Below are 20,781 nucleotides of genomic sequence, written 5' to 3'. Positions count from 1 at the left end.
CAAACAGTTGTGCCGCGATCTCTCTCATAATAATTCCGAGAGAAAGATAGAGAGAAAAAATGACGGTTTGTACCTCTCTCTAGCTGGTTGAACCGCGGACTCGCGCAATCAATATAATTACACGGCTGCGATTTTCCATACTTCCATCAGCGGCTCCCCTCGCGTGAGTCCTTGTTCTGAATTTTTCCGTAAAACCTACGCGTTCGTAGACCCGAGGTAAGTGAGAGATGGACAAATATATACGTATGCGTGTAAGTACACAGCGTCTCGCTCTCTTTAATCCGACGACGTCCTTGTTCGAGGCGCCAATTTCACCGGATCATTTACTTTCTAGATTCGCCTATATTTCCGCGCGGACAATGCTCGTTTTGACGGCTTCGCGCGAAAGAGAGATTTTTTGCTCCTTCTCGAAGCCTTACATTACACATAGGCCGTTATACGCTTACATCGTATATATTCAATTTTTTTCATCGTACCTCGCACAAAAGTCCCAACGATCTCCAGCACACACCGCGAGATATCGACTATATTACAATCTATAACACAGGACACACGCGTATAACGACTACGTCGCGCTTGTTTGTTTTCGAACTAGCGACTGACCTGCCTTATAGAGTCACGGCTCTCTGGAAGCTCCTAATCAGCTAGCCGAAATCCGCCAGTCCCTCTCAGCAGTCGGCCCTCGTCGCCCGGGATTTCGCGATCTCGCGCGTTGTAATTCACTCGAGAAGGATAAAAACGAGTATAAACGCGCGTCGATCCAGCGAGATGATAGTAGCAGCAGCCGAGTCCGCGAGAAAGTGCTAGAGAAGAGCAGTAGCGCGCGTGTGTGTGTGTGTATGTTGCGGCAATAATAATTCGCGAAAGCTGTGCCGCGCGCGCGCGCAGGGAGAGTGTATTATATTTTGGCTGACGCACTACTGGACTTCCGAGTTGTTTCATCGTAACGCGGCGACATGGTTATTCAACTGGACTGCAATTATGCGAGAGTCGGTGAGTGTTTCGGGTTTTTATTTTCTTTCTCCGAGCGTTTGTTGTCTTTCGCGAAAAGGGGCGACGCGCGAGAATTCGGTGGGTGTTTTGATTACTTTCTCGTGTGTGTGTGTGTGTGTGTTTGCTTTGTAAAGTGTCGATGCGAGTGTATTATCGACGAAGTGCGGGTGAATAATGCAATGGAAAGTTTACTTTTGATTTTAATTATTAATCAAGGCGCGGAAATCTATAAGACTCACTTTAAAAAGATTCTCAACGCGGCGCAGCTCGCGAAAAAAGTGTCACCCGCACCGTCGGCAAACGCAAAACGCTTAACCCGGCGAAAAAAGGCCTCGGCATACGAAAACAAAAATTTCTCAATTACACTTTTCGCGATCGATCATCATCTTCGCTCGGAATCGCGCTTGCGTAATAAAAAAAAAAAAAAAAAAAGAAAGAAAGAAACAAGTAGCTACAACCCGATCTATCTCTCCTCTCGTTGCGCAGGTTTATTGCTGCTATACGGTGGACGAGCCCGTAAACTAAAAACTGTCTTCTCTCTCTTTTTACTTTCCCTCGCGGGCCGAGCGCCGAAATGGGCCTCCGCCGGCGGTACACACGCACGCGTGATCCGACTGCTATACAGGGCGATTCGAATCGAAATCGAGCTCCGGAGTCGAGATAGTTTCTATAGGCGTGCACTTCTATACATGTGTCGCTGCTGCGTTTTTATCGCGCGTGTCTTCCTCTGCGAAGCGGAGATTTGTTTTTCGCGTTCGATCCGGGAATACAAAAGGAAAGCGAACGGCATAATCGTGTCCCGACACAATGTATAAAAGCGGCTCGTTCCACTTTAGCGTGTGCACACAGAGCTACTCACGTTCTATTTCCTCGATCCTCTCAGCGGAAAAGCGGCCGAATCCAATGCTCCGTATACAGCCTGTGTACTTGTAATATCTCTGTTGCACGGCTCAGAAGTCAGGCCCAGAAGTCGGCGTCGTTAGCGTCGATACCGCAAATCTTCTCATCGTCGCCGCGCGACACGAATTCCGCGCGGCGCACTTCCGCGATGGGATTTCTTTCTCCTCCTCTCTGTGCTTACCTCGACACTCGGCTTATAGCGCCACGCGTTTGTATAAATTATTACGTTCTGTAGGAGGTCGATTTAAAAACGCGAGAGTTGTAGAAGACACAAGGAAAAAAATTAAGAGCGAGGAAGACTATAACGGAGGGCCTACGACGAGCAGACGAGTACACGTACACTGGCCGAGTGAGAAGAGGTTGTGCTTAGCGGGGCCTCTTGGGCAGGATGGATGCTAAGAGAAAGGGGAGGGGGCAAAGATAGCGGCTGTATCGTCGGCGGTGCACCAGCACGCGGACCTCCTTTCACGACGAAGCGATGAGTCGTGCGCGAGTGTCTATGTGTGGCTTGGGATAGTTCTTTTTTTACAAAGTTAAAAAAAAAAATAAACGAATCAACTCGCGACAAGAGAATAATATAATCGTCGAATGTATCAATCGAAAAAAAGTTCGCCAAGCACACGTCGAAGCTTCGTGTACACTCGATAGCCAATACGCAACGCGTGACATATCCCGATTGGTGCAGGCCCAGGAATGCATCGCATCGCCGTTTGTTATTATTATTCCTCGAGATAATAATAATTGTATTGAAATCGCCAGCTGGATACGCATCGCGTTGTTTACATATTGCATAAAAGCTCGCAAGTATACTCGGTCGTCTTTTACGTCGCGATTAGCAGTTGAAATTGCATCGTTCGTATATATATATATATGAAAGTTCGCGAGAGAGAGCCTCGAAGGGTTTGCGGACTGGGTCGCGGCGGGACGGAGGGAATCTAATCGGGTTCAATTATTTCCGGCCCCGCGCGATCCGACGGATGCAGCCCGCAGTCCTTTGCTTCATCAACATAATTCCGCTTCGCTGATTCCGGACGATTTTACGTGGATAATTATTTCGAGGACTTTTAAGGAGATTCGAGAGTACACGCTTCGCTTGCTATGTGTGTTGAGGTATCGGAAATCGATGGGGAATTATTTTATTCCGGAGAAATATTATTCTAGGGGAAGAGAGAAGGGAGTATCGCGCTCTTGAGTTTCTGTGGATTTTGTGCGGATAGGAGAGAACACCTGAGTAAGGTATACGAGCGGGCTGAAATTCGATATGCGCGGTGTGAAGAGTGCGACGTTACCGACCGATGGGAAATGCTGCGTTCGATGGTTGGTAATGTAGAGAGGATTGGTTAAAATTACCGGGCATCGGTAAGCGATCGGCAACCGGTATTTTACTGAACGTTTCTAGATCGAACCGACAGATGGCGTTTTTCGTTGCTAATTTAAATATTAAGCGAAATTCGACTTCAAACATTTCGTTCACTGCTCGTTAAATAAATGTTTGAAAAAGGTCCAGCCACGTTTTTCCTTGATTATTCATCGCTCCGCCACGCAATGCGCACGAAAGTCAGCGTAAGGCAGGAAAACCAGTTAGGCGCAGCTTCTCTGCATCGTCATTCTCTCTCTTGGTTCGATCTTGAGTCGATGGCACATCGGGCGAGATGTATGAATCGTTTCTCACGAGAATAACGATCCAATCGGATCAATTATTAATTTGCATATGTTTTACCGGATTAGAATTTTCCTACTCTAATGTGCCGCAGCCTGTTCATAAATTTCTATATTAACAAAGAAGCCTGCATAATTCACCTGTAATAAAATCTCAATCGAATTACCTCAGACTTTCTCAATGAATTCGCGCAGCGTCGACATCATCATCGATGTGTATTAATGATAAAATAAGCATCAGCGAGCCGAGGCTTTGGAAAAATCGGCTCTAGGTAGCGGGAAACTGGTTTACCCTCGCGACGTGCGAGTATCGACGACCTTGTCACGCAGTCGCGAGATCGGAAACATGTCAATGTCATCATCGCGGCTGCGAGTCACGGTGAAGTACTGCTTCGATGCCACAGCTTCTATGATCTCGTTACTTTTGGCTTATCTAAAGCTAAAGTGCAGCCGTTGCTTCATGCCGGTGTATTTTCGATAAAAATCGATCTCCGTTTGACTGACGTATTTATATGTTCGGTGGAAAATAATGCGAGAAGCTCCAGTTTGCCGAAGGATGACTGGTTACGAATTTTTTGCTCCGACGTAGTTTCCAGGTTAAGATGCTAATAACCGTAACGTCGCGCAAGTGTCAAATTCTAATGAGACGTGACGTCAGATTTGGCTCTCGTGAATGTAAGCAGTGCGTGGATAATTTGAAGTAAGTTTGCTGTATGGAGAAAACTCGCGTTTGCGCGAATGCGACAATAACCGGCGGTTGCTGAGATCGAGCGCGATGAGGCAACATTTTTTAAGGACGTAATTCCTATGTAAAACTACAAGATTTTGTGGATTTTTAATCTAGAATCTCGAACCGCTTGATGTTTGGCTCGAGATTCGGAGATAATATTCAGACGCAGCGTTTATTGCTATCTCGCAGTCTTTTTATAACAGTCCTTTTTTAAATCCAGCTTGAATCGGCAACTTTTCATCCGTTACGACGACTTCAAAACAGTGGCTAATCGAAATATTCGTAATACACCATATTTTAGAAAGTAACAGCCCATTTGCATAAGAATCCCTCGGAGCGTTAAAGTCACGTCAATCAAAACGAGTACTTCATGCGCTCAGGCGACTTTTCTTTCTAACGCGAATACATTAAAAGCCTATGTATTACGTAAACAAACTCTCGCGTGTACGTCGATTCGTCTTAAGAGCCATTTTTAAATAATCACGCTGGATCGGAAAAATATTCCATCTTTGCGTCAGGGCACACGGAGTATATTATAAGGAATTCCGCGGTTATCTTCCAAAATCCGGTTTGGCTGAATAAAACGGGGGGATGTGTCCGCACCTGACGTCGTTCGCTGCATCTCTGTTGAGGAGACGAAAGAAATATTCGAAGTTTATTGACCCAACGGTTTTGAAAAAACGTTGGCACGTGCAGTTTTATGGATTAGCGCGACTATTATCTTGACAGAGAACTTTAGGTTTTTCTCATTAGCGAATAGGCGTCATAAATGTAGATATTCTTTTTACACAAATGTTTTGCGCAGTACATATTATATTCTTCGAAAATTTCATGCGCAAAAACGCACCTTGTAACTCGGTGATTTATTTCACGGGTATGGCGTTTAACAGAAATAAATGTATAAGAAGAATCAGGCACGACCTACACGAGGCACAAAGCTCCTTGCATTCGATACTCGCGTACGTGTATTCTTTATATAAAACCCATAAAAACTATCAAACATAAGCATCAATCACGCAGGCATAAACATCATTCCACGCATCGCATAAACATTTCACGCGGGCGCTTCTTTTTGCAGAATCCAAGGCGGCAGACGTGAATTAGTAATCCATAATTTTTTACGGGGCAAAAAATCTGCGTAAATTTACAGCTCTCGTGGGTTACACAGTCAACAAATTGAATGCCAGTCTGTTCCGGTAACGATTTTCAAAATTAGAAGAGAATATAATAATGTCGACGAAAATCCAACACTTCTCATGCAAATTAGCACCGGTCGACCTTCCGCTGCTGCTTTTTTTTCGTCATACGAGTCTGTTATAGTTATTTGACTCGCGTATGGTAGGGACTACGCTCGAAGAACTACATGCATCATTGCGAGAATAAAACTCGAGTGTATAATGTGTAGTGCAATAACAAAGGCTGAGGCGAATATAAATCGCTCGTTTTCGGCATGGAAACGCAGGCAATGAGATCGAGGATGTGGAAAAGTACGGGAGCGATTTTTTTTTTAATTTACGAATTTATCATACGGGCTTTGACGTCGCTTTGTGGTTTGGATGACGCTAGAGTTTCGATATTTTTTAGAATTGAAAATCCAGTTGCTATTTTCAACACGAAATCCTCGACTCGCGCGTCCATCCAAACAGTTTTTTCTGCCTTTCGATCCTCGGCGTGCAGTTCATCGATTATCTCATTGCGACAACGAAAGCGCGCGCGCGTATTTGAAAAAAGCATCGATTCTTCTTTTTTTTTGCTCATCGCTCGATACGCGTCATTGCGTCGTCGTTTGCATCTTGCAAAAAGCTCGATTTGTTATTTTTACTACTTTGCGAACGTCTGGCTCGCGGCCACTTTTTAGGATTGGGATTTTGTTATTTCTAACGCTTTCATAGGGTGTAATTACCGAAAGATGAAAAATATTTTTTGACGATGGAAAATTATGTTTCAGAATTTCGCAGAGCTGGATTTATGATTCGAGGAATATGTCTCGACTTTTTGCGAGATGTACGTATGGAGAAGAATCGTGACGTACAGAGAAACTACGTGAATATTTTTTACGAAATTATACCGATTTTTTAAATCCAGAAACGCTCGACGTTTATTCGATGAAAAATCATCAAGAGCATAATGTTCCATCGTCGCTAAAAATACGACGCGTTATCGAGTATCATTGAAAACGAGTGTCATCTAACACGACGAGAAAAAACTATCGATCCTTGCTAATCGGTATGAAGTAAACAAACTTACTCAGTAATTTCTCGCAACAAGAGTCAGCCTCTACGAGCCTCTTCGGTCGGTACTGCTTCCAAGCGATCAAATCTTTCAGGTGCATCTTGTCAACGATCCGCGGCAAATTCACACCTCATCTTACGAAAAAAAAAAATCGTTTTCCCGTAAAACTCCAAGTCCAAATTGTGTCGATTATCGACGGCTAATTAAAACAAACGCGCGAAGGTGGATCGAGTTTGCGACTAATCGACAATGACGACTCGTCCCTCTTCACGTGCTCGAGATTTTTCGCTTAGGCAGACAGTACGACGTTTGCGATTTTTTTTGCATATGTGGGTCGCTCGCGAATTTTCGCTGCGCCATTATGTCGTGCATCGCATTGTTTGGAGTTTCGGACATTTTTCCTTGTGTAAGTAAAAAGTCGTAGCAAAATTTTACACATGCAATCCTGATGGCGAACATTAAAATGATTGATGTCATTGTACGCGTAAAGGCAGTTCCGCGAAATCGTACTTCAAGGCCAGCGTTTATATTTTTGTTGAGAAATGAAAAATTCCACTGTCAGGCTGTTCACCTTCCTTTCGCGGATCCTAATGTCATTTTAATTTGGACAGTCCGTCGACGTTACCAGCGTTTTAGAAGATTCTTGAAGTTAAATGATGTAAATTTTGTACACATATTTGATAGATGGGATCAGGAAATTTTCTTGAATATTGATGCTGATTATCACGCGGTTGAATAATACAGGAAATACATTTAGTTTAGAATAATTATGAATCGCGTGTGGAATATGTTATGCTAATGCAGTCACGGATAAGTAATATAAATATCAGCATCGTCCGATAGCAGGAATAAACATTTCTCGCTCGTTTCACGCTACATCTACGACGTTTTTATTATCATCGCTATAAGATAAACGCATTTATTTATAAATACAAAGTCGACCTTTATCCCAAACCTCGGAAAACCAGCGAGCAACAAAGAACTCCTTTGTCTAATAGTGTATGCCTGTAACACAATGAATAAGAACAGGGTAAGTGCCTTGTGGTCCTTCTCGCGTCGCGAAGTCGTTGGCCGCCAAAAAAACCGGTGCATCTTTCGCAAGCACCGTCGGACCCTAAAACAAGCTATATACGCGTCTATACCTTGGGACGATGTCCACGGAGCATTAACCTTGAACTTGGGGGACCCTCTGGATTTTTTTCGAGCAAGTGTTGTAGGTATTTATCAATAACCACTAAAAAAATCTAAAGCATCGAACGCGCTAATGAGTTTCAGGAAACGATCAGCTGTTCATTAACAGATGCACCAAAATAGCCTCATCAAAACGAGGACTATTTTCAAAGCCAAACTATAAAAAACCACAATGTATATTATACAATAAATTTTTCAACAAAGCAGCAAAGTAGTGAAAGTGATATTCGGAAAGCGAAGGATATGCCGCAACGACTCACACGGCGTTAATGAAGCCGCTGCGTCGATGCTCCTCCTTTGGCTCTGCGAAAACACCATTTAATGCGCGAAGAGAGAGAGAGGAAGTGGCGTTTCGCAAATCGGCGCGCGCGGCTGTATATAAAAGTCTCTTTTTCTTTTTATTATGGCTCTGAGCTAGCGAACGTTGCGCAGTGGTCTCTCGGAGTTATTTTCATTGTTAGACCGATACGTGTTTATTATATGCTCATACGAGATGGATCTCGGCTATTGGTCGACGAAAGTCCGTTTCGCATTATCATAGAGATTAACATCCCACTATAAAGTTTATATCAACGATGTATAGGCATAGGAGTGTAATTACACGTTAACGCTTTCTAATCTCGAAGAAGCTGCGCATGAAGATCATATTGAAGAGCATAATATAAAGTCCACGCGATGCACCGACTCTCACCGCGCGTTCAAGTCTCTTGGGTGACTTTTCGGTAGAAGTGCGCGAAAAACCGGTCCGGGAGGAACTGGAGTATAGAGTGCGATGCTGCAGTCGGTTGTTCTGGAAGATTTTTTTGATCCCTAATGGGATTTAAATTGCTAGAAGTGGATGCGTAAACAGCGTTGAGTCTCTTACGGGAAAAAATATTTATGTTTTAAAAGTGTCGGCTGCTGTAATTGACTCGTCGCAGGTGAAGAAATTCACAATAATATGAATTTTACAACAGTATAAAACCATAACCACATCCATCCCTCGCGAGTTCAACAGCTCGCCTGCGACATCCTGCTGAAAGTCTGACGTCAGCACACGCACAGGTAACGTTGATCCGGTGCTACGTCATCGCAGCATCCGACGCCCTCAGGCCTGTACGTACGTACATTCTCGTGGGAATCCCCGCAGCTGCACGCGATGCTGCTCTCCGCGACATTTCTGCAATATAGTACTTATATGGAAAATTGAATAAAAGGTGGAGTTGTAGCTCCGGGAATCCCCGGGTAAATTTTAAAAAGTGCGATTCGCACAGCTGAAAAAATTCACTTTGCACCTCTTTCAAACCCAAAGCCAGTTCCGTCTCAAGTTCGCGCCTCTGTCAACAGAGGCTATATATACGAGTTCTAACGCTCGTTTTGCACCTGAGATGCTATATAGACGCGATAAAAAAGGAGGATCTCGCGAGTCGTCGCGAGTTGTTTGCGCATTTTATTAATAAACCAAGGGAAGGCACTGAAGTCGCCAACCTTGGCTCTGCAGGTCCTAAGCGATGACGAGAGCTTAGCTGACGTATCAGGTTTTTCACTGCGGCGACTCTTTTTTCTGGCAGAAACGCGCGAAGAAGCATTGTTTTGTAGGATTTGATGTGTTATTTTCGAGGCTTGATAATTCCGCGAGTTGGATAATAGAGTACCGATTGAAATTTACGCAAAATTCACTTGCAGATCTTGTATTTTTTTCTTAAAATTCAAATAGCTGGATCTCCTTCGATGTGATGTTCCAGCATTTCAAAAAAAATGACAATTCGATCGATCACCACGGCTCTGCCTTTCCTCGATTCCTGTCTAACTCGGCGTTTGACTGGAGGACAAAAATTATAAATTCATAAACGCTCCTTGGATGTAATTCGGTTGAAAAAACTAGTACCAACGATGCTCTAAATAATTTCGGACTTTGGAATCTTTTGGCCCCGAAACGACAACAAAGCAATCCCTCGGAAACTCGTATGCCACCAGCATCACGATGCACCGCCAGGAGCAGCAATAAAATACGCCACCCGAGGCGAATTACGAAAGCCCACTACTGTATATTACAGTCGACATAATCGGTATGGCTGTCGGAGAAAGAGCTACTGCCATAATCAGGGACCGAAATTTTCCATCATCAGTCCAGCCGTCTGGAGAACGGCCTCACTGCGGAGATCCGGAAAAAAGTCGCGGTGCATATAGCCTTGGACGAGAGGATCGACGGTCTTGAACTCTGACGGTGAGCGATCATGGAGTTTCGTGATGTTTTCTTAAAATTCGTATCGATGGCGCAGGGCATACGTCATTGAATTTGTAATCCGCGAGCGAAGCGAGGGATTTATGAGAGTTTTTTCGGGGAAATTTTTTGCCGTGTTTGACTACGTGTTTGAGCGATGGATATTTTGTTGTTTTCTTTAAACAATGTGCGAAGTTGAGTTTGAGAATATACTGGGAAAGAGGCAACAAACTTGAGTTTTTCTCGTCGAGGTAATAAATCCTATGTTTAATTACCGATCGATATTCAGAAAAATTTTAAATTACGTACACTCACGCTCCGCTCGATAACCCAACAAAACACGCGAAGGCACACTCTCTGCATATACCCACGAAATTACGAAGCTCTCGACTGCTAACGATCTGTGCACAGCGCACACCGCGAAATTCCAACGATATCCTCCAATTGACCAAAACACCCTACTCCGCGTGCTTATCCCCCGCCATTAAGCATCTCTCTCTCTCTCTCTCTCTCTCTCTCTCTCTCTCTCTCTCTCTCTCTCTCTCTCTCTCTCTCTTGATCGCAGACTCAGACCTCGTCCACTCCAGATATTCGCCTCGGCGGCGAACGTGAGCTCGCGGACTTTTCAGTTCCCGGTGGCTTCGCGCGCGAGCCACACGCACGCACCTTTTACTCTCCGCGCGATCGCACCTGTGTCAGTTCCCCCTCTTTTCCGAGCGTCCGCAAGTGATCGGTCGGTTTTTAGTTGTTGTTCAGTGAAGTGCTCTGGTGGTGCGCTTTTGGACAATTCGCCGATTCCTGCAGTGCACGAGGTTGGTGACGAGTTTTGTGCGCGTGATTTGTGATTTTTGATATGGCTTTTGCGTTATTTTTTATTCTTTTATATAGTAGCAGAAAAAAAACTCGGCTCTCGTAAATTGATTATCGGTGTCGTGTGGGAAGACTAGTCAAGGATGTAGTGTTGAAGCATTAATAAGCGGCGTAATGATGGGTTTCCTCTTGGATTAATCATTCTGTTTTTCCGTCTCTTTTTTCACTTCTGAGGTCTCGAACTATCGATTTTGGTGTACCCTTAATCGCTTTTCCGTCCGCAAAACTTCAATTCAACCAAACAAACCAAACATTCGACGGCTGCGTCAGATCGTACGATTCTTAGAATGGAAAAACAAGGCACGAAAAGTTCGCGCGTCATTTCACGCAAATTTCCCAACAAAGAAAATCTCTGAATGGCTGAGCTTCGACAGCCGTTCGCCGAACGGAAATTTGCTTTGCTCTGGCTAACAAACTCCTCGCGCAATTAACGGAAAAAACGGCGACTGCAGCCGAGGCAATTTTGAATTTTAAATCGCAATCACATTAGACACCGCAGCGAAGATCGAGAAGAATTCTTCCGACTTATTTGGAATGTTGCGCATATCGATGCGGTGTTTGCTTTGTTGTATTCAAAATTAACGTAAATAAAAAGTAGCCTGTCGCACCCACTGGCCGATTTTAAACTGCACAATCGGCACAAACAATTTTCGCAGTGCGCGGCGGGCCAGAAACTCAAATCGGCGCCGGGAATTCGCTTGCGTCACTCTCGCGTCCAATAATCGGCCTTTTAAAAACGACGGGAGTATAGACGGCGCGAAAAAAGAAATTAAAATAAAAAGCTCTTTACACGAGCGTAAATATGAAAAGCCGTGCGCCTTGAGAAATCGGCAGCCGCCGATCGCGCGTTATTATCTTCTTTGAAAATCGAGGTCGCTCGGAGTCATGGATGTGCTTGGAACACTACTAGGCGAAGATGTCTCTTTTTCTTTTTTGTCGGTTCCTCCGTGAAAAATCGCCGGCTATTATGCAGATTTATGCGCGCATAAGCGTCGCGCGTACGAGCATTACTTTTCGGAGCTCTTTAGGAGTGAATAGATTTTCGAGGATTGAGATATGTATAAGAGCAGGTGATTAATGAGGGGATTTCTGCCTGGTCATCATCGGCGTCCGTGAGGATCGAATTACGTTACTTCTTCTTTTTTTCTAGTTCGACGTCGTGTCGTTACAGAAAATTACCCGACGATAACGACCAGATTGTTTGGCTTCCGTGTGTTCATCGGAAAATTTCGATCTTCGCGTATAATAGTCTTTGAACATTTCTTCTCGGAAGCCTAATTAAAGTGTGTCACACACGCGTCGTCGAGAATCAGGACTCATCGAGCTTCGCTACATAATACGAATCCGTAGCTCCGTAAAACTACTCTCACCTACATCCGAGCCACCTCGCATCGCGCACGTGTTCGATTATCCGTTCTTATAAGCGTTACATAGTCGACCAAGCCGTACACACATAGAAATCCACAGACGCGAGAATGTCTTTCGGGACTGCCGGTGTTTTTCGCGTTACATAAAGATCTAGCCCAGAGAGAGAGAGAGAGAGAGAGAGAGAGAGAGAGAGAGAGAGAGAGAGAGAGAGAGAGAGAGAGAGAGGCTGCTTCGGGGAGAGTTCGATTCTCGCGTGGGATCTTCGATGTGCCGTAACCCGATGCTCGGATTGGATAATAAATAGCTTCGGCGCGGCTGACGCGATTTATGCTTAAGTGGAAAACTTGCGGGGAATGCGGCACAGCTTTATGTAAGGATTATCGTTATACTTTCCTGATATGTTGATTTGGGTAATTGAAATGATTCTCGACAAATCAGTGAATCTCATTGTGTATAAAATCGCTCGATGGAGCTGCGCGTTGCGCAAGCGCGCTTTATTTTTGTAATTGCCGGCTGGTATTTTCGTCGATAATTAATGACCTGCATAAAATGAAAGTGAGCGAGTAAACAGGTATCGCTCGAGAAACGGTAAAAAAGGCTTCTTATTTACGTATACGAGGTACACATTATTACACCCTCGTTATTATATTGTGCGATATCGAGTCGAATTCCACGAATACACGCATCAGCGCTCCCATTTCCCAAGCTAGAAACCGCAGGGGATGACGAAAACGCCGGGGAATTACAAAAGGCGATCGAAAAATTCCCGATTGTCGGTATTAATCGATTCTCGAGCTCGTGTGTACACACCATAATACAGACTCGCGATTATCCGGTGTAACCGGCTCGCGGTGAGAGTAGCATATACCCGAAGTCCCGTCCGTTTCATCTCGCGGCTGTGTATACGCATTGCGTCACGTGGAAAAAATACAAAATCCAGGCCCGCGTATTACCTCATCATCGGCACTTGCGCCGCTTCGACTTTTCCCGATCGTTGTAACGAGCCGAATTTGCTTACAATGGATACTGTTAGACGCGCGGAGAGTGTAAACTTTAGGCTATTTTTGTTATTGAATAAATCGATAGGCAAAGTTAATTTTACCCAATGAAATAGTCATCAGCGGAATATTCACGGCCAATTACAAGCTCGTTTGCATTTGATTTAGAATAAAGTTTTTGTCGCTCGCGATCGACGTTTCTGTTTGCGTCAGAAAAAATCGTTCAATCTAGTCGCACGATGTTTATTCTCCCGCGATGAAAATCAACAGCAAACGAGAGAAAAAAGTGTATTCACCTTTTTTCACTTTCGAACGCACTTTTAGCTCCGCCGAATGGGACTTGTTACGTAAGGAATACGTATGGGCGAATAACGCGCGTAAGAGTCGGCTTTTGCCGTAATTCGTTCGGACTTTTAAATGCGTAATTTAGCGATTAGCTCTGGTGTCTATACTGGGGGTGCTACAACGATGTCGTGACAATAGACGAAGCGGTGAAAAATAAAAGCGCGCTCTAATGGTATGATTGTGACTTTCGATGCAAAAACGTGTAATTGCGACAGAGAACACGAGTATTATCTGTTTATTTACGATGATTACGGTAACGAGTTATACTCGCGCACTGTTTTGAAAATCCCTCGGTAGCCGGCTATTTACAGCTTAATTAATGGCACACGTATCATTCTAATCGAAAGAAGAAATTTTCTTTTGTTCTCACCATCTCGCAAAAAATGTGTGTCGCGACAAAGGTCAGCCGCGGATGAGAAAAAGTTTAATTATGAGAAAAGTGCGAGACTCGTTGCGAGGCATTAAGTTGATTGATAAGTGCACTTATGCTGTGCATGTAAATTAGACACTTTTACGATTATTTACGTGAATTTTATTTAACGAGAACGAGGTATTATGACGACGATGTTACAGAATCCGCTATAGTATTTCTTTTCGAAGAATCGGCCGGCTGTCGCACAGTGGAACTTTCAAAATCGTAGTTTCATAAGACCGCACTGTTTTGTTTGATTGATTAAATTGGCCGGAATTTGTAACGGATTATATCACCTGTTAGCGCGGGTTATGTCACTTTAATCGGGAGTGTACGCGGTTTATTCGACTGTGACGCATAACGCGACACAATGGCAATAACCGCATAACTCGATAGGAACAAGAAGAAAAATCTCCTCGATTCCCATGACTTGTCTCCGCGACATCGCAAAGATCCTTTCCCTCGACCTCCAAACGAGAGCGCATCCAGGCGCATCATCATAGAGTCTCTCTCTCTCTCTCTCTCTCTCTCTCTCTCTCTCTCCATAAGAAAAGCCCATAAGCGCATAACGGCAGGTGAAACCTCACCTCGGCGTATGGACTCGCTCGTATTCGTTCTCCCTTTCATCGCGGCGATGAAATCACAGGCTCGATTACGACATCGGCACGACTCTCTCGCCGCTGCGCTAATGCGCGCGCGCGCGCGCGCGTGTTACACTTATGCCGCGGATTTACGTACGTACGTCGCGGCCGTGTTATGGTTTTGGGGTAATTACGCGAAGCTTTGCAAGTGCGTACGAAAACGTTGTAAAATTCGATTTTGATTTTTGCAGACATGGAGTCAGGTGCGAGCGGAACGGTGGCACCGGCCGGGCCGGTAGCCTCGCTGGAGCTGAAGACTCGCCGGGCCCAGTTTAAGACCCAGGCCTCGACAGTCGCCACGAGGCGCAAACACGCCGTTTGCGTCCGTCGGGCGTTCAAGAAATACGGCCCCAAGAGCAACCCCAACGTCATCCTCGATGGGCTCAACATGACCGTACCCAAAGGCACGATGTGAGTGTTCTGGTTGGAAAGGATTGCGTAAACTCGTTGCGGCTTTTAGCAGTGTCTTCGCACCTCATTAGCCTCTAAAGCGTAGTTCATCGTGAAGTGACGCCGGCTGCGTTACAATCTCGCGATTCGAGAACAATGTCACGTACCGTCGCGGGATGTTTACCGAATTAATGAAACGTTTGATCACGTTCGGCAAAGTTCGGAAAAAATGTTCGTAGATTCACCGGCTCTATCTATCTGCGTATAGGTTCTGAACACGATTTTACATGTTCGAAAGCTTCTTCGATAAATCGCGACGTAGCTCTTGACTTATGTAAGGAGCGAAGGATAATGAGCTTACGCAAGGAGTGTATACGAACTGATTTGCATTTATCGGTGCAAGGTTTCTAAGGACGTGGAATCGTATCAATATACCGTCTGTTCTCAGTGAAAATTCACCGTGTGTTATACCTCTGAATTACCAAGCAGTTATCGTCTTGTTATTAGAGTTGCAGTTATCGTCTTGTTACAAAGTCGCGACGATAACCACTGACATTACCGGCAAAAACTGAGACTCCAGCCGTCATCTTCCTTGGTGGAAAAAATAAACGATTTCCGATTTTCCACACGACGCCCAAAGTCTCGCGTAAACTCGACTCCCCGTTGCGCAACCTGCAGCCTCCGCGAGTAAAAAGCCGCAAAAACGATGTTCTCCCCGTAAAAAAAGTAGCCGGCGTCGCGCAAAAAGACTCCGCTAAAACCGTCAGTCTATTTATCATAAAGTCACGGTAAAAGTACACACCAGGAAGATCGTATCACGCGAGGCTGATTATACATATGTGTGTGTGTGTGTGGCTCGTCTCTCTTTTTGCTCGTCTCTGCACGTGCGCATACTGTTGGACGAGTCTTTCTAATTATCGCGTAGTTTATTCGGATCTGAAAAAAATCTCTCGACGGTGAGGCTGCAGTGTGTGTAAAACGAGTATCAAGGTCGAAAGGTACTTTGGCCAGTGGAAAAAAGAAGCTGATTGACGGATCGATCTGTTGTTGCGTGGAATATTTCGGTGAAAGCCGATTTCGTGCGTGATTCAAGGAATATTTTGACCGGATTGTGCGCTTTGCTTTATTTATCGGCGCGAGTATATGTATACGGTCAAGGAAAATGCCGGTTGATATTCTGGCTTTTTTCGATGCCAACAGCTGATCAGCATGAATGAACTTGAGATGAAAAGGAGCATAAATTTACTTGAGAACGACCTTATTATATATCTACGGGGAAAGAATCGGTAAAACAACATGAAATGTTTATTTTGGCGCGTGAGCGCGATCGGCAATGTCTCCTGATAGGACGGAGTTTTGCAATGGTAACAACGTTTTTGTCGATGCCTTTTCTTACGTTACTTTTTTCCAGCCTTCGGGACTATACGTATATAGAAATCGGCCGAAAAAATAAATTCTGAATGCAAATTGATTTTCCTTCGACGTAGAGAATACGCTATTGAAAGATTTTCGCTAAAAAGTATGCACTTTGTCAATATTATTCATGAATCATAATTCGTCTTGTCAAACACTTCCGCAACGTCAGTTAATAGGAATGTTCAATCTACGGCTAAATTCTCTTTGATGACTAACAAATTTGTTGTCTTTCCAGCTACGGACTGTTAGGCGCCAGTGGCTGTGGAAAAACGACCCTCCTGTCCTGCATAGTTGGTCGCCGTCGACTGAACTCAGGCGAGATATGGGTCCTGGGAGGACGTCCAGGTTCCAAAGGCTCTGGAGTACCGGGACCACGTGTTGGTTACATGCCTCAAGAGATCGCGTTGTACGGCGAGTTCTCCATTCGTGAGACCTTCATATTCTTCGGCTGGTGCGCCGGTATGAGCACAGATCAGGTCGACGTGAAGCTCGAGTTTCTGCTCAAGGTAGGCCGTTGCACTTTTGCGATTTATTTTAAAAGTGGGATATCCCCTGACCTTCCCTATCTGATTACAGTTCCTACAACTGCCCTCCGAGAACCGCTTCGTCAAAAACCTCTCAGGTGGTCAGCAACGTCGTGTCTCCTTGGCCGCTTCCCTCCTGGCTGATCCAGAGCTGCTGATTCTGGACGAGCCGACGGTTGGCGTTGACCCAGTGCTGCGTCAGAGCATCTGGGACCATCTGGTACAGATCACGAAGGACAGCAAAACCACCATCATCATCACCACCCACTACATCGAGGAGACTCGTCAGGCTGGTATCATCGGTCTCATGAGAAGCGGACGCTTTTTGGCTGAAGAGTCGCCCAGAAGACTCATGGAGATGCACAGACTCGACACCCTGGAAGAGGTGTTCCTGAAACTGAGTAGGAGACAGAACATGGGCTTGAGGAGGAGGAGTAGTATCCTCAGCAGTGTAACCGGTGTACCACCTGAACCTGTGAGTTGAAATTGTGGTTCTTATAATTTTTTAATAAGATTTAAAGAAACATGGAGTATAAGAAAAATCTTTCTTTGCGCAGGATGCGGATGAAGAAATGAGCGGAGAGTTCGGTGACAACGTTAGCATATCTAGTCGAAGGAGAAGCATAGCTGTGACATCCGACGATGACGTAAGAAAAATCAGATTATTCTCTCTTGCCGAGTCACACTTTGAGCTAATTCATTCGATGTATCATGCTAAAACTTTCTCCTCTACATTTACAGCCGCTGGATCTGCCTCCAGAGGAAGAGGGCTCCACCAAATTCCAGTGGCTGAATCCACAACACATGAAAGCTTTAATTTGGAAGAACTTCTTATGGATGTGGAGAAACGTTGGGTAATAAGCCATTATTAATTTCTCAGCTTTCCAAATCGACGAATCGAGCCAAATGATGCTAACTTTTCGATTTCGCTTGCAGAATGATGCTGTTTATCATCGGTCTTCCCGTGGTCCAAATAATCCTGTTCTGCCTGTCGATCGGCAAAGACCCGGTAGGCTTACGCCTGGCAATCGTTAACAACGAACTGAACTCGAGCATGGAACCGTGCATCCCCACAATAGGCTGTAATCTAACGCTACTCAGCTGTCGGTTCTTGCAACATCTGGAAAAACGGAAGGTCATCTACGTTCCTTACGATACGGACGAAGAAGCTATACACGCCGTGGAAAAGGGCTGGGCCTGGGGCACCATCAACTTTCCCGGAAACTACTCGGCTTCGCTGATGGAAAGGATAGATTACGGCAAAGACGCTGACGAGTTCAGTATCATGTACGCGGACATGCACGTCACTATGGATATGTCGAGTAAGCGTTGTTGTGATAATATTATCGATGATCGCGGAAGTGACGTAGTTGAAACTGATGAATTTGGTTCGGATTGCAGATCAGCAGATCGGACAACTGCTGCAGCGAGATCTTTACTACTCGTTCCAGGAGTTCTCGAAGGACATCACCAAGTCTTGCAACTACAGCGATAAGCTGGCTGACATACCCGTATCGGTGAGTTGAACACTTTGAGCTGCTGGATTTATGGAAAGATGTTTCGATAATAAATGAGTTCTTCGTTACAGTTCAAGGAACCGATTTACGGACCGTCCAACCCCAACTTTACCGATTTCGCTGCGCCTGGTGTCATCTTAACGTGAGTACCTACAGTCACCATTGATTCTACGAAAGGCTTATTTCTGTAGAAGTATGAATCTAATTTTACATTTACCAACTGCAGGATCATCTTCTTCTTGTCGGTCGCTCTGACGTCCGGTGCCATGTTGCTGGAGAGAAACGAAGGTTTGCTTGAGAGAAGTTTAGTCGTCGGTAAGTTATCTTCCTTCGATTCCACACAAATTTTGAAGAAGCTCGTTACTGAAATTTTCAACGTCACAGGTGTCACCGGTACCGAGGTTCTCTTCGGCCAGGTTGTCACGCATTTCGTCGTCATGGTTTGGCAAACCATCATGGTCCTGGTGGTGGCCTTCGCCGTGTTCAAAGTCACATGCGAGGGCGAGGTCGTCTGGGTCACTCTGCTAACGATTCTTACCGGATTGTGTGGCATGTGCTTCGGTAAATCCATATTCTATTCAACCGATTCTTCCGATTCCAATAAGCATCGTTTAAACCATCAAAAATGCCATTACAGGTTTCGTAGTGGCCTGCTCATGCGACAACGAGCGCAGCGCCACCTACATGGCGATGGGCTCGTTCTTACCGATCGTCATGTTGTGCGGCGTTATCTGGCCGATCGAAGGTATGCACCATGTGCTCAGGTACATCAGCTTCTTACTGCCGTTGACCAAGAGTACCGAGTCCTTCCGATACATGCTCGCTCGTGGTTGGACTATGGAAGAGCCTGCTGTCTACGAAGGCTTCATCGCCACCTTCATCTGGATCGTCGTGTTCCTCACCATAGCCATACTCCTGCTGAAGTTCAAAAAGGGCTGAGGACCTAGACTTTCGAAATTCAATGCACATCCGATGACAGTCGATGGATCCAACTGGCTAAGCGAGTTGGATCGGTTTTTAGCGATTTTTATTTTGTTGACGTTGATTGATATAGTGTAGGTTTTTATACGCGGATTTGATAAAGACTTTCGAAGTGTGAAGTGTGATTGTGAAGAGCGGCTGAGAAAAAATCGTTTTCTGGAAGTCTGTGCCACTTTTTGACAATAGCGAGGATATCAGATGTAATGACGCTCCTTATTTTCACTGCAGAAGACGAGCTCATTCGATCGGACCATATTCGTTAACAGACTTTTATTGTAGACAGATTTCTGTGATAACGTAGAAAAATGATTTTTTGTTTTTGAAAAACGATTTTCTCTCAGCGCGTGGGCAATGAAAATCAAGTGGTTACTAGTATAATATTATAATGATTTTGGCGTTTCTTTTTCAAAATTCGTCGTTGAGTAACCAGTTTTTAGGTACGGTTATGGTTTATTCTTTGCTTTTCGATTGCATATTACACGTGTCTTGCCATTTTTTTACCACACGAACGAATTGTTATATGGAAATTTAGATAGCGTTAAAACGAAGTGTGAAACAGTTGCGAAAAAAATCTAGAGAAATTTTTGGATAATTCGTAGAAGATGAATATTTTATTTTATTTTGACATTGAAATTAAAGACAAAAAATCGAGTGTTAGAAATTAAGAATCGACGATTTATAAAGATTCATGATTCGGTGCAACCGGTAAAAATATTTTATTCTTCTTGACACTTCATTTTTTAGTCAAAACAATATACTTCGTTACTTTTTCTTCTTATGATTTCACAGTTTTTTTTATCGATAATTTAATTTATTGTAAAGTGGTGCTGTTTTAACAGAAATTCCGGAATACTTCTAAGGATAGAAAACAGTAATCCAACTCATATACGTGTCTGGTGCATACGCCGATTTCTTGCTAACCGCAGTGAACGTATAATGTATATTTATTTAATTGCTCTCTCTCTTCGATTCCCTCAGCTCGTGTGTCTTGATTTTTAAGGAAAATCAAGAAGACATCGTAGAAAATATTCTTGTACAGTGTAGGTTTAAGTGTAAAAATACCAAAACGGGATGAATGAAGAATATAGCGAGTCATCGTAAGTCCTATATACGAGATATACTGTATACGCACACACCCGTAAATGACTTGTTAGAATTATTAATTTTTATGCAAGGTTTCGGCTTATTTTTATCAGTAACGCCTCAGCGCGTGCTATCTATGTAATAGAAAAAGGCTTATCGTTAGGAAAGAAGCTGTAAACGATATTTTGTTCATTTTTTTCAAGGCAGGTCCGTATTTTTCTAATAAGTAAATAGAGTTAGATCAGTATTTGTCAAGTTAAGTCTTTTTTGTACAGCCTTATGTTTATGGAGACTAAGATATCTTTTAATAAAGCGACATAAAAAAAAA

The 20,781-nt window shown here is 44.2% G+C and overlaps 2 protein-coding genes across 9 annotated transcripts in view; one reads left to right on the top strand and one right to left on the bottom strand.

Annotated features, from left to right (window-relative positions):
* LOC100121828 (ABC transporter G family member 20) overlaps positions 1 to 6,717 on the bottom strand; it is a 19,781-nt gene extending 13,064 nt beyond the window's left edge. For 3 of the 6 annotated variants that reach the window (XM_008208839.3, XM_003426558.4, XM_001605387.5), the window contains exon 1: positions 477 to 595. Coding sequence is in view for 1 of the 6 variants with exons in the window: in XM_008208843.4 (XP_008207065.2) it covers positions 6,530 to 6,614 (85 nt within the window). In the remaining 5 variants the exon portion in view is untranslated. The other 3 variants (XM_008208843.4, XM_003426559.5, XM_008208842.3) reach the window with 3 other exon arrangements.
* LOC100121846 (ABC transporter G family member 23) lies at positions 868 to 20,781 on the top strand. 3 transcript variants are annotated; one of them, XM_003426556.4, is made up of 12 exons: positions 868 to 993; positions 14,734 to 14,953; positions 16,584 to 16,854; positions 16,925 to 17,347; positions 17,430 to 17,519; positions 17,614 to 17,726; positions 17,809 to 18,194; positions 18,274 to 18,389; positions 18,461 to 18,531; positions 18,616 to 18,704; positions 18,774 to 18,950; positions 19,027 to 20,781. In XM_003426556.4, the coding sequence occupies exons 1-12, from the start codon at positions 957 to 959 to the stop codon at positions 19,326 to 19,328; spliced, it is 2,295 nt and encodes a 764-aa protein (XP_003426604.1). In that variant the 5' UTR covers positions 868 to 956; the 3' UTR covers positions 19,329 to 20,781. The 3 variants fall into 3 exon arrangements, with proteins under 3 accessions (XP_003426604.1, XP_032456694.1, XP_008207060.1); XM_032600803.1 differs by lacking the exon at positions 868 to 993 and adding an exon at positions 9,895 to 9,911 and having other exon boundaries at positions 19,027 to 20,771; XM_008208838.4 differs by lacking the exon at positions 868 to 993 and adding an exon at positions 10,494 to 10,720.

Source organism: Nasonia vitripennis, chromosome 5 (assembly GCF_009193385.2).
Source record: "Nasonia vitripennis strain AsymCx chromosome 5, Nvit_psr_1.1, whole genome shotgun sequence".
NCBI lineage: Eukaryota > Metazoa > Arthropoda > Insecta > Hymenoptera > Pteromalidae > Nasonia > Nasonia vitripennis.
Note: the sequence above shows the minus strand (reverse complement) of the source record. Positions and strands in the feature narration are given on the sequence as shown.

Coding starts and splice junctions, on each gene's coding strand:
- LOC100121846 (XM_003426556.4), top strand. CDS start 957: ATGGTTATTCAACTGGACTGCAATTATGCGAGAGTCG. Junction 18,705..18,773: donor TGAGAGAAGTTTAGTCGTCG/GTAAGTTATCTT, acceptor TCAACGTCACAG/GTGTCACCGGTACCGAGGTT. Junction 18,951..19,026: donor ATTGTGTGGCATGTGCTTCG/GTAAATCCATAT, acceptor ATGCCATTACAG/GTTTCGTAGTGGCCTGCTCA.